The sequence below is a fragment of the Bos javanicus genome, chromosome 12 (genome assembly GCF_032452875.1).
Source record: "Bos javanicus breed banteng chromosome 12, ARS-OSU_banteng_1.0, whole genome shotgun sequence".
NCBI lineage: Eukaryota > Metazoa > Chordata > Mammalia > Artiodactyla > Bovidae > Bos > Bos javanicus.
Genome location: NC_083879.1, coordinates 26,212,858 through 26,227,045, shown reverse-complemented (window position 1 = coordinate 26,227,045; position 14,188 = coordinate 26,212,858). Strand labels below are relative to the sequence as shown.

The 14,188-nt window shown below is 37.3% G+C and overlaps 1 protein-coding gene across 6 annotated transcripts in view; it reads left to right on the top strand.

Moving 5' to 3' along the window:
- NBEA (neurobeachin) overlaps positions 1–14,188 on the top strand; it is a 676,277-nt gene that overhangs the window by 253,863 nt on the left and 408,226 nt on the right. For all 6 annotated transcript variants that reach the window (XM_061434789.1, XM_061434791.1, XM_061434788.1 and 3 more), the window contains one exon: positions 10,841–11,279. In XM_061434789.1, the coding sequence (XP_061290773.1) occupies positions 10,841–11,279 (439 nt within the window). The remainder of the gene's footprint in view (positions 1–10,840; positions 11,280–14,188) is intronic.

Genomic DNA, 14,188 nt, shown 5'->3' with positions numbered 1-14,188 from the left:
CTGCCTATATTTTGATGCCAAAATCACTGCAGTTGGTGACTGCAGCCATGAATTAAAAGATGTTTGCTACTTGGAAGAAAAGCTATGACCAACCTAGACAGCATATTAAAAAGCAGAGACATTACTTTGCTAACAAGGGTCCATCTAGTCAAAGCTATGGTTTTTCCAGTAGTCATGTATGGATGTGAGAATTGGACGATAAAGAAAGCTGAGCGCTTAAGAATTGATGCTTTTGAACTGTGGTGTTGGAGAAGACTGTTGAGAATCCCTTGGACTGCAAGGAGATGCAACCAGTCCATCCTGAAGGAAATCAATCCTGAATATTCATTGAAAGGACTGATGCTGAAGCTGAAGCTCCAATCCTCTGGCCACCTGATATGAAGAACTGATTGATTGGAAAAGACCCTGATGCTGGGAAAAATTGAAGGCAGGAGAAGAGGACAACAGAGGATGAGATGGTTGGATGGCATCACCGATTCGATGGACATGAGTTTGAGCAAGCTCCGGGAGTTGGTGATGAATAGGGAAGCCTGGAGTGCTGCAGTCCATAGGGTCACAAAGAGTCGAACACGACTGAGCAACTGAACTGACTGAATTTAAGGTTCAAAAAAAGCCTCAAGGAAGCAATATTAAACTTTGAAACGAAGGATGAATATGTGGCTGCGTTTTCTGAGGAATTCCTTGGCATATTTTGCGAACATATGTGAATGGAACACAAGAATGAAGGGAAAGAGAATCATTCCATGAATTTATATAGATAGGCAGGAACTAAAACATGTAGGGCTTGCAAGATTGTGGTTTTTAAACTAAGCAGAGGAGTGTTGCATTAGTGTTCTATTGCTGCCATAACAAATTACCACAGACTTACTGACCTGAAACAACACAAATTTATTATTTTACATTACTGTAGATAAGAAGTCTAACATGGACTTCTAACTGGACTAAAATCACGACGTCCTCAAGACTACATTCCTTTCTGGAGGCTCTTGAGGAGATCCATTTTCTTTGTCTTTTCCAGCTTCCCAAAGCTACTCATATTCTTTGGTTTATGGCCTTCTTACTTCTCCCTCCATGTTTGAAACCAAGAACAGGGCATCTTTCAGACTGTTCTGGAGTCACATCTTCCTCTTGGCACAACCAGGAAAGACTCAGGATGGTCTCTTCGAAGCCCTTACATTGAATGTAAGGTAATATTCACAGGCTATGGAGAGTAGGATGTGGATATCATTGGAAGGGAGGGAGCATTGTTCTGCCTACTACAAGTATCATATAGTTGTACAAAGTATTCTGAGTACAGTGAGGGAATAGAAGAGCAGGGAGGAAAACTGACGAAACCAATTGGAGGCTGTTGCTTTCTACGTAAGAAATGCTGTGGCTTAGAATGAGGGTGGTGGCAGTAGAGATTAAACAGGAAGGTAAATAAGAGACATATTTTGGAAGTAAAATTTGATAGGATATGATAACAGATTGGATGTGGCACATTAGGGTATGTGATGTTCTCAAAGATAATACGTGGCTGTTTAGGAGATACTGATCTGCATATAAAGAGGCCAAAGCTAGGGGAACTGAAGATCAAAAGAGAATAACTGGTAGAGTGGTTGGGCTCTGTATTTTCTTTTCTCTTTGGCATTCTGCTAATTTTTATGCAGTTTACCTCAGTTCAGTTCAGTCGTGTCCCACTCTTTGCGACCCCATGAAATGCAGTATGCCAGGCTTCCCTGTCCATCACAAACTCCCGGAGTTTACTCAAACTCATGTCCATTGAGTCGATGTTGCCATCCGACCATCTCATCCTTGTCATCCCCTTCTCCTGCCTTCAGTCTTTCCCAGCATCAGGGTCTTTTCCAGTGAGTCAGTTCTTTGCATCAGGTGGCCCAGAGTATTGGGGTTTCAGCATCAGTCCTTCCAATGAATATTCAGAACTGATTTCCTTTAGGATTGACTGGTTGGATCTCCTTGCAGTCCAAGGGGCTCTCAAGAGTCTTCTCCAACACCGTAGTTCAAAAGCATCAGTTCTTTGGTGCTCAGCCTTCTTTATAGTCAAACTCACATCCATACATGACTACTGGAATAACCATAGCTTTGACTAGTTGGACCTTTGTTGACAGAGTAATGTCTCTGCTTTTTAATATGTTTTTCAGATTTGTCATGGCTTTTCTTCCAAGGAACAAGTGTCTTCTAATTTCATGGCTGCAGTCACCATCTGCAGTGATTTTGGAGCTCCCCCCAAAAAAGTCTCCTACTGCTTCCATTGTTTCCCATCTATTTTCTAGGAATTGATGGGACCAGATGTCATGATAATAATTTTCAGAATGTTGAGTTTTAAGCCAACTTTTTCACTCTCTTTCACTTTCATCAAGAGGCTCTTTAGTTCTTCTTCGTTTTGTGCCATAAGGGTGGTGTCATCTGTGTATCTGAGGTTATTGATAATTCTTCCAGCAACCTTGATTCCAGCTTGTGCTTTATCAGGCTGGAATTTCACTTGATGTACTCTGCATATAAGTTAAATGAGCAGGGTGACAATGTACAGCTTTGATGTACTCCTTTCCCGATTTGGAACCAGTCTTTTGTTCCATGTCCAGTTCTAACTGTTGCTTCTTGACCTGCATACAGATTTCTCAGGAGGCAGGTCAGGTGGTCGGGTATTCCCATCTCTTGAAAATTTTTCCGTAGTTTGTTGTGGTCCACACAGTCAGAGGCTTTGGCGTAGTCAATAAACCAGAAGTAGATATTTTTCTGGAACTCTGTTGCTTTGCAATGATCCAACCGATGTTGGCAATTTGATCTCAGGTTCTTCTGCCTTTTCTAAATCCAGCTTGAACATCTGGAAGTTCACCGTTCGTATATTGTTGGAGCCTGGCTTGGAGAATTTTGAGCATTACTTTCCTAGTGTGTGAGATGAGTGCAGTTGTTTGGTAATTTGAACATTCTTTAGCGTTGCCTTTCTTTGTAAATCGAGTGAAAATTGACCTTTTTCAGTTCTATGGCCCCTGCTGATTTTTCCAAATTTGCTGGTATACTGAGTGCAGCACTTTCACAGCATCGTCTTTAAGGATTTGATATAGCTCAACTGGAATTCCATCACCTGTGCTAGTGTTGTTCGTAGTTATGCTTCCTAAGGCCCACTTGACTTTGCATTCCAGGATGTCTGGTTCTAGGTGAGTGATCACACTATCATGATTATCTGGATCATGAAGGTCTTTTTTGTCGAGTTCTTCTGTGTATTCTTACCACCTCTTCTTAATATCTTCTGCTTCTGTTAGGTCCATACCGTTTCTGTCCTTTATTGTGACCATCTTTGCATGAAATGTTCCCTTGGTGGCTCTCATTTTCTTGAAGAGATCTTCCCATTCTATTGTTTTCCTCTATTTCTTTGCATTGATTGCTGCGGAAGGCTTTCTTATCTCTCCTTGCTATTCTTTGGAGCTCTGCATTTAAATGGGTGTATCTTTCCTTTTCCCCTTTGCATTTAGAGTCTCTTATTTTCTCAGCTGTTTGTAAAGCCTCCTCAGACAACCATTTTGCCTTTTTGCATTTTTTTTTTCTTTGGGGATGGTCTTGATCACTGCCTCCTGTACAATGTTATGAACCTCCGTCCATAGTTCTTAAGGTACTCTGTCTATCAGATCTAATCCCTTGAATCTATTTGTCACTTTTAGTGTATAATTATAAGGGATTTGTTTTAGGAGCAGTAACCCCACAAGAGGCTGATGCAGACTTGCCTGTGAGTGTCCAGGAGTCCCTTGTGGAGGCGTGGGTCAACGGTGGGTGCTGCAGGGTCTGGGGCACTGAGTGTGGCAGTGTGTGCATGGACCTTTTGAAGGAGGTTGTCATTATCTTCATTACCTCCACCATAGTTTGGTCTCAGGTCAGACAACAGGGAGGGAACATAGTCTGGCCCATCAACAGAAAATTGGATTAAAGATTTACTGAGTATGGCCCCGCCCATTAGAACAAGACCCAGTTTCCCCCACAGTCAGTCTCTTCCATCAGGAAACTTCCTTAAGCCTCTTATCCTTATCCCTCAGAGGACAGACAGATTGAAAACCACAATCACAGAAAACTAATCAAACGTCACATGGACTACAGCCTTGTCTAGCTCGATGAAATTATGAACCATGCCCTGTAGAGCCACACTCAAGATGGATGCATCATGGAGGAGAGTTCTAACAAAACGTGGTCCACTGAAGAAGGGAATGATAAACCACTTCAGTATTCTTGTTTTGAGAACCCCATGAACCATATGAAATGGCAAAAAGATATGACACTGAAAGATGAGCTCCCCAGGTCAGTAGGTGCCCAATATGGATGGGCACCAATATGGATAAGAGTGGAGGAATAACTCCAGAAAGAATGAAGAGACAGAGACAAAGCAAAAACAACACCCAGTTGTGGATGTGACTGGTGACGGAAGTAAAGGAATCAGTGAACTAAAATAGACTGGAATGGGCGAATTTAACTCAAGTGACTATTTTATCTACTACTGTGGGCAAGAATCCCTTAGAAGCCCTCGCAGTCAACATAAGAGTCCGACATGCAGTTCTTGGGTGCAAGCTCAAAAACAACAGAATGGTCTCTGTTTGTTTCCAAGGCAAACCATTCAGTATCACAGTAGTCCAAGTCTATGCCCCAGCCAGTCATGCTGAAAGAAGCTGAAGTTGAAAAGTTCTATAAAGACCCAAAAGACTTTCTAGAACTAACACCCAAAAAAGATGTCCTTTTCATTATAGGGGACTGGAATGCAGAAGTAGGAAGTCAAGAGATACCTGGAGTGACAGGCAAATTTGGCCTTGGAGTACAAAATGAAGCAGGGCAAGGGTAACAGAGTTTTGTCAAGAGAACACGCTGGTCATAGCAAATACCCTCAATCCAACAATACAAGAGAAGACTCTACACATGGACATCACCAGGTGGTCAATACCAAAATCAGACTGATTATATTCTTTGGAGCCAAAGATGGAGCAGCTCTCTACAGTGAACAAAAACAAGACCAGGAGCTGACTGTGGCTCAGATCATGAACTCCTTATTGCCAAATTCAGACTTAAATTGCAGAAAGTAGGGAAAATCACGGGACCGTTTATATATGACCTAGATCAAATCCCTTACAATTACACAATGGAAGCAGTTTACCTAATTTGCATTTAATATAGTAAAAGATCCAAGTATGTTACATACAGATTTTTAGTTCATTTTAAATTACTCGAATGTGAATAGTTTACTTCATATTGCTATATGAAAATCAAATAATTAATCTTAATGTAATTTTTAGTCCTGTACTAGCAAGAAGCTGTATGTTCGTTTCATGTTATTACTTTTAAGGTTGTTTGGAAAATAGCAACTTGAGTAATTGAAAAAGTAAGAAATATAGAAACACTTCATACATCACTGTAAAACAAGAAATTTTTTTTGGAGGAAGGAATGTGACAAATGAGGTCACCATGTAGAAAGTATGTCATTTGCTGAACTTAACCCCATATTTTCCAAAATGCATTAGATGAAGTCATTAGGTTCAGTGGAAATCAATGAAAGACAGTAAGAAAAGGAGGCATCTGGCACGCAACTGCTTGTTTCTGACCAGGTTAAGATCACTTAGGCTGGGAATGTTTCTCCTTTGTGTACTGACATGGCCTATTGCTATAGAAACTGTTGAGAACTACTGAAAAATTACAAGTCTCCTGTCAGTAATACAACTTGCACAGCTGCAATCATTTATACTTTGTGTGCTGCTCAAGCATGGCTTCTATTGAAATCACTTGGGTTAAATTCTCAAAGTACCACAGTGTGGAAAGAATCATTTTGGAAACGTGGATTTTAAGCTGAAGTTTATGCTATCTTCTGAGAGCATGTTCTGTAAAAGGTTAATGAATAACAGGAAATCAAGGTAGGTTTTCTGAATACTGACCTGTGGGTGGCACTAGTGAAAAAGAACCAGCTTGTTAATGCAGGAGAGTAGAGAAACACGGGTTCAGTCCCTGAATCAGGAAGATCCCCTGAGAAGGGAAATCAGCCCACTCCAGAATCCCATGGACAGAAGGGCCTGGCTGGCTTCAGTCCATGAGGTCACAAAGAGTCAGACGCAATTGAAGTGACTTAGCATGCATGCCTGACTTGTTTTCTATTTGCAGTTATTATTATAAAATTTTTCACTGGTGTTTATTTTCATTTCTACATGAATAACATCACAAATTATGCTTTACAAAACCTATGTATTTGAATAGAATTCTTATGAAATATCTAAATTACTGCATCTTTTTGAAATAATTCTTTTATCATTTACAGTAAAAATAAAATTAAGGTTGTTATCATTGTGTAAATATTTTGATATGGTATGGACCTAACAGAAGCAGAAGATATTAAGAAGAGGTGGCAAGAGTACACAGAAGAACTATACAAAAAAAGTCTTAGTGGCCCAGATAACCACATTGGTGTGATCACTCACCTAGAGCCAGACATCCTGGAATGCAAAGTCAAATGGGCCATAGAAGCATAACTACAAACAACACTAGTACAGGTGATGGAACTCCAGTTGAGGTATATCAAATCCTTAAAGACGATGCTGTGAAAGTGCTGCACTCAATATACCAGCAGATTTGGAAAACTCAGCAGTGACCACAGAACTGCAAAATGTCGATTTTCACTCCAGTCCCAAAGAAGGACAGTGCCAAAAAATGTTCAAATACTGCACAATTGCACTCATTTCATATACTGGCAAAGTAATGCTCAAAATTCTCCAAGCTAGGCTTCAACAGTACATGACCCAAGAACTTCTAGATGTTCAAGCTGGATTTAGAAAAGGCAGAGGAACCAGATATCAAATCCCCAGCATCTGTTGGATAATAGAAAAAGCAAGAGAATATCAGAGAGGCATCTACTTCTGCTTGATTGACTATGCTAAAGCCTTTGACTGTAGGATCACAACAAACTATAGACAATTCTTAAAGAGATGAGAATGCAAGACCACCTTGCCTGCCTCCTGAGAAATCTGCATGCAGGTCAAGAAGCGACAGTTAGAACTGGACATGGAACAATGGACTGGTTCCAAATTGGGAAAGGAGTCTTTCAAGGCTCTATACTGTCACCCTGTTTATTTAACTTATATGCAGGGTACATCATGCCAGATGCCAGGCTGGATAAAGCACAAGGTGGAATCAAGATTGCCGGGAGGGATGCCAATCACCTCAGATATGCAGATGACACCACCCTTATGGCAGAAAGTGAAAAGGAACTAAAGAGCCTCTTGATGAAAGTGAAAGAGGAGAGTGAAAAACCTGGCTTAAAATTCAACATTCAAAAAACTAAGATCATGGAATCCGGTCCCATTTCTTCGTGGAAATAGGTGGGGAAACAGTGGAAACAGTGAGAAACTTTCTTTTCTTGGGCTCCAATATCACTGCATGTGGTGATGGCAGCCATGAAATTAAAAGACTGCTCACTCCTTGGAAGAAAAGCTTTGACCAACTTAGACAGCACATTAAAAAGCAGAGACATTACTTTGCCAACAAAGGTCCATCTAGTCAAGGCTATGGTTTTTCCAGTAGTCATGTGTGGTTGTGAGAGTTGGACTATAAAGAAAGCTGAGCGCCAAAGAATTGATGCTTTTGAACTGTGGTGTTGGAGAAGACTCTTGAGAGTCCCTTGGACTGCAAGGAAATCAAATCAGTCCATCCTAAGGAAATCAATCCTGAATATTCATCGGAAGGACTGATGTTGAAGCTGAAACTCCAATACTTTGACCACCTGATGCGAAGAAATGACTCATTTGAAAAGACCCTGATGCTGGGAAAGATCCAAGGCAGGAGGAGAAGGGGACAAAAGAGGATGAGATGGTTGGATGGCATCACAGACTCAATGGACATGAATCTGGGTAAACTCCGGAAGTTGGTGATGGACAGGGAGGCCTGGTGTGCTGCATTCCATGGTGTAGCAAAGAGTTGGACATGACTGGGTGACTGGACAACAATAATATTTTGACGCATCATCTGAAAATATTTTAATATTCAAATTTAATAAACTTTTAATTGTTTTATAATCAAGAAGTCAAGATTTACATTGAAGTTCTATGTATCAATCTACTGAGTTATTAATTTTAATTGTCTAGTGAGAGAGTCTATTGAACAGAAAAGCAAAAAGCTCTATAGATAGTAGAAAGAAATATTTTTATATGGTACTTTATGAACTCAAATCAAAGATTTTATGTTCTTAGATATTTTATATGCTAACAGAATGCTTATATTTTAGCCTGAGTTGAAAAGTTTACTTTTTTGTCTAGCTCTTGATGTGAAACACATCATAAGATTCTGAAACACGTTTAGAGTAAAACCAAACCTGTAGACCAAATCTATAAATGAGCTAAATTTAGACTAAGTTCTATCCTTGACTGAATGTCTTGTGGCAGTTGAACTCTGTAAGAAAATTTAGCCCAGGCTAGTAGCTATTCCGCTGTGATATTTTATTGTTAGAGTTCTGTTTTGTTTCTCTGTTTACATTCTCTGTTTTACTAGTATAGGAATGTCACTACTGCTATTTAATTCCGTCCTGATTTTTTTACTGTAACTGTTTTCTCTCCGTGAATGTATAGTCTATAGATTAAACATAAATTTAGTAAATTCAGTAGTTTCTGTAAGAGTGGAAATAACTGGCTTAACCACCTTCTCATTCTGTATTCCTAGGTAATTTCAACAGTTTTCAAAGTCTGAGTTACCACCTCTGGTTGAATGAGCCCCAAATACGTAGCTATAATTTTCTTGACTTCCAGATATCAATGTCCCATAGATTCTGCAGGCTCAATTCATTCAAAATTTAATTCATTATCTTCCTGAACAACTTGCTTCTTTTTCACGTGCTTTTTTGGTTAGTGAGATACCCCCCCCTTTTTTTTTCTTCTTCAGCTTGATACTCCAGAAGCATCTTGATTCTTTATTGTCCTTCTTATTCCTGATATAGTTTTTCTACTTTGTCTTAATCGTCTGTCACAAGGATTTATTTAAGAATGTGAAATTATTATGTTTACCTCTTACCCTTTTCCTTCTCTACTGCTTTGCCAGAAATACTACTGAAATTTTCTGACTTCTTAAAAATACTTTATGCAGTTAAGTTTTAACCTTGAGAACAACTAAGAGCAACCTGTCTTTCATTTTGTTCATCTAGTGTCTTAATACTATTATCATATTCTACAAAGTAGTAATAAAGCCCTTGCCTAAGCAAGCAAGCAAAACTAAAAGCTATTTCATAAATATGAGGAAAATTACAGTATATCATGGACTTGTAAGAGATGTATATTTTTAATTTCTTTGTCCAATAAAATTCTAAACAAATAACAGCAGCAAAACACCTAAGGTTAGTTTTATAGAACTTACAAATGTTAATTTCAAAGAGATCAAAATAATTTAGTTTGCCCTTCTTGTTTTATAAAGAATAACTGTTAGTTAGTAAAGTAGTACAAATAGCTACCATTTACTAAATATCTATTTTATGCATGAAGTGCAAGTAATCTACATATGTATCTTATTTTCTGCTTCAGCATAACTTTATTAAGTTAAATACTATTACTATTTCCATGATACTTTAAAAAAGTATTTATTTGATGGTGTGTGCATGCTCAGGTGTGTCCAACTCCCTGACCCCATGGACTATATAGCCCGCCAGGCTCCTCTGTCCATCGGATTCTCCAGACAAGAATACTGGAGTGGATTGCCAGTCCTCCTCCAGGGGATCTTCCTGATCCTGGGATTGAACCCATATCCCCTGCATTGGCAGGCAGATTCTTTAACACCGAGCCACCTGTGAAGCTGTTGTTTGATGGCACTGGGTCTTAATTGCCTCCTGGGTCTCTTCAGTCTTTGTGTCATGCGGGATCTGTAGTTGTGGTGCTCAGGATCCTTTTTTTTTTTTTTGCAGCATGTGGGATCTATATAGTTCCCTGACCAAGTATTGTTCCCAGGTCCCCAAGATTGGGAGTGTGGAATCTTAGCCACTAGACTACCAGGAAATTCCTCCACTATACTAGATTAGATAAATTTTTCAACGTCATCATTTAGAATTTGGTAATATTTTATTATAGTGGCCTTTGTATAATGAGATTTGATAAGGATTTAAGATTTTAAAAGATGTTTTTCTTTTTATCTGTTTTAATTGGTAATACTATATATTTTTTCATACATATATATTTGTGATTCGATTTCCACATATTGAAATTTACGTTTATTCATAGAGAATCATCATGAATATTCCAAAATAATTGTTCTTAAAGGCACATATAGGTTAAATTCTCAAGGCTCACTATTCTATTATTAAAGCATTTATCCTTTTGAACTAATCATTTGACATGCTTTTTGCAACTAACTCTTAGAATTTTATGTATTACACATAATTTTAAAAAATACCTTTAGTTTAAAATTTTCAATTAGTTATTTCATTACTGGTTATTGCAATACCAAAAACGATATAAAAATGGCTTCATATTTTAAGGAAAATATTAAAGGAGTATAATTTATCTTGCATGATTGGTAGCTGACAATGAAAGGATAAAAGGGAGCTTAATATAAGTATTTATAAGCCGTTATAAGAAATTATAATAGGAATTATTTCTCCATGTTTATAAAAGTATCACTTTTGACATGCAAGATGATTTATAAAAGAAACAGGGCTCTGTTGATGCTTACTGAATAAAATAACAGGTGTATATAGGTGATATGTTTTAACCAAGTTGTGTTGTTATGCACATCCGTTTAGCAGAGTTTTTTTTTCTTACAGGTTTTCTTTTCTGTGAGTATATTTTATTAAAAACGGTGGGTTTTCACTTGTGAAGCATTTTGTTTAAACTGATTTCTATCATTATAGAAACACCTGCTGCATTCCCAGACACTGTAAAGGAAAAAGAAGCACCAACCCCTGGTGAGGATATTCATCTAGAAAGTTCCATTCCTCATACCGATTCAGGAATTGGAGAGGAGCAAGTGGCTAACATCCTGAATGGGGCAGAATTAGAGACTAGCACAGGCCCTGATGCTATGAGTGAACTGTTATCCACCTTGTCAAATGAAGTGAAAAAGTCACAGGAAAGCCTGACCGAGAACCCCAGTGAAATATTGAAGTCTGCACCATCGATATCTAGCATAAGTCAAACCAAAGGCATCAATGTCAAGGAAATACTGAAAAGTCTCGTGGCCGCCCCAGTCGAAATTGCAGAATGTGGCCCTGAGCCTGTCCCATACCCAGACCCAGCATTGAAGAGAGAAGCGCAAGCTATTCTTCCTATGCAGTTTCATTCCTTTGACAGGTAGGTTCTGAACTTACTATTCACAGTGCTCCATGTATAGAAGGAAAATTAGTGTCTGTTTAATTTAAAAATATTAGGCAAAAAAAAAAAAAAATTAGGCAGATCTTGCAAACATGTTTATTACTGTAGATTCTTATCACAAAGACTATCAAAGTGATAGGCCAACCTGATTGATCTCATAGTCAGACATTTTAATTATATGTTTCAAAAAAGGGGCTTCAGTATGAAATGGGGGATGACACATTGAATTGGAAATAGGGTAACACAGATTCTGATTATGACCTATCATCAAGTGACTACTGTACATTGGAGAAGTGATTTTATATGTATGTGTGTGTTTATATTATGTACATACATATATATATATATGTATACATATATGTTTATAGCTATATACATATATGTGAGGTAATCGACAAGTAATTGTTTTTTGTTTTAAAGAGAAAAAAGTAAGTAAATCAGATATTTCTTAAACTGTAATGTCAAAATAAATATACAGTCAGAATGCAGTTTCTATTCCATATTGTTTTCTCTAAAATAGATAAACTGCTTTGTCCAAGTTAGAGCCAGTACTTTTTGAGTTTAGGGGTTGAGGTGTGGCAAAAAGGCATTTTCAGTTAGGGTGCATTATCTTTTTTATACATAAATAGGATTTTAAAATTGCTTATAAACATTTTAACCAGTGTCCTACAGATACTTTTTGAAAATCTATTGTGAAAATATAAATGACATTAGTCATCATGTCAGATATAAAGAGAGAATCAGTTTTGTTTTCTGTGCACCTACAGTAGTTAAAGGAGATAAAATCTTTGCAAATATGTGTCATATAAGGTAAAATGTGTTAAGTATCAGACATTTTTTAACAACTAAAAAAGCAGGGATATAAGAAATTATTTCTTCTTTTAGTAGTTTAGAGGTTTATTCATATAGTTCCTTGGATATTCGCTATGCCATTTCATATTTAGTTTGCATTCCTAAGAGATATGTGTATGTGTGCTAATGAATTTATATAAGCATAACCACATAAGTATTTTTAATTGTATATATTTATAAATCTATCTATAAATAACTGTTATAATAGTTTAATTTGGGATCTTAAGTTTTATGTTCCTTTTAAAGTTCTGTATCTAAATTTTGTTAACATATAAGCAGTAGAAAAAGAGAAATATTGTGATTTGTATAAGAGAATCCAGTGAAATAAAGATTAGGTAAAATCTTTCCTAATTTGGATTATTGTTAGGACAATTTTTTTCATTAAAACTTAACAAAGCTGTCACCTGAGTGCCAATATTCTTAGCCACTCAAAATTTATTACACTTTGGAGGATATTGCTTTACAAAAAATAGAACTTTCCATTTGTTCTTAGTAGCATTTGTGCAAAATGCAGTGGGAGTGCAGTCATTATTCAAAATTGCATAAGTAGAAATGAAATCGTGGAGCACAAAGCGTATTCCAATTCTTTTTAGGAGAAGGGTCTCCAGTGTAGTTAATATATGCAGTAGCTCAAGTACTATCAAATGTAAATGATGAGGTGATACTGATGAAAGGAGGGGATTGAGGTCTCAGGGGGCGCTGATGACGGATTGAACAGAAGCGGCCTTGCACTGCACGTAACTCAAGTCTGTCGTCTTCACCGCTCAAAGCCATAATGGGAGGTGGCAGTTTGAAATGAGTTGCCACGGCAAAGAGTATTATTTTTGAAATGCTTTCACACAAATCACTAGGCCCTGCATACAACTTAGTTTCATGCTTTAATGTCATCAGGAGGCACAAATTGGTGTGTCTAATTGTTTGCCACCTGCCAGCAAAATGAGCTGCCAGCCAGCCAGACGGGTTTGATTGTCTGTCAGCCATTCAATAGATTGAGAGTGACAACATCAAAAATTTAACTTCAAACTCTGGAGCTTTGAGCAGCTTTTCAGAGACATCATCCCCACAAGTGCTTCTGGACAACTGCATTTTTCAATTATATTTGTGATATATTGCTACCATTTGCCTTAAAGTGTTATCTGTCTTAAGGTAGCTATAATTACATTATGAAGCATATAAACATATTTCTGAAGCACTAAAATCTGAAATTCAAGTTATGACATGTCTTTTAGCATCAGATTGAGTTCCTTGAAAATAGGATCCAAGAAGACAGACTTTAGATGCAAAGTCCTGAATACTTATAGTTTCAAACACAGAATTATCTTGGGTCTTACTCTACCAGTAATGTATTTTTCATTTTTATCTTTGGTTGAAAATAGCTATAAACTCAGTTGCTCATTTCTTTGTAACTAAATCATACATAATATTATACAATCCCAGTGGAAATCACCTAGGATTTTCCTTGATTTAGCCAATATTTTATTGGTTCTTTTGGAAACATGCTAGCGAAGCATTCTTTATATTTTCTCTAGATTGTAAGTTGGGAATAACTTCCTAAAACAACTGATGTCATAAGAGTCATACATTCAATTACATTTTTCATATGGAGTTTCTCTTCACTTAGGATGGCATTTTGACTAATTTCAGCATTTTGAAGTTTGTAATATCATTTTTATTAGGTAAATTGTAACATCAAAATTTAGAAACATTTAGACTTAACTAAAATAAACCTTTTTCCTTTAGTATTAAATCTTCCATCAGGTTGTATTATGAGACATCATATAAATATTCTCATCTGCATATATGGAAAGCACTGATTCTTTTTCTTTCATTTCCTCCAGACATCATCTGTGCAGATTGAAGTATATGTCTTTGATTTCACTGAGTGACCCTAACAAATTTATATTTATGACTGTAGAGCACTGAAACTGCTAGACATCCATTAGTGCTATTCTGTAGAGGGAACACCGTATGTATAGAGCAAGTGTGATAACGAAATTATAAGAACTTTCCTACTGTTCTATTACTACGAAGCAAAA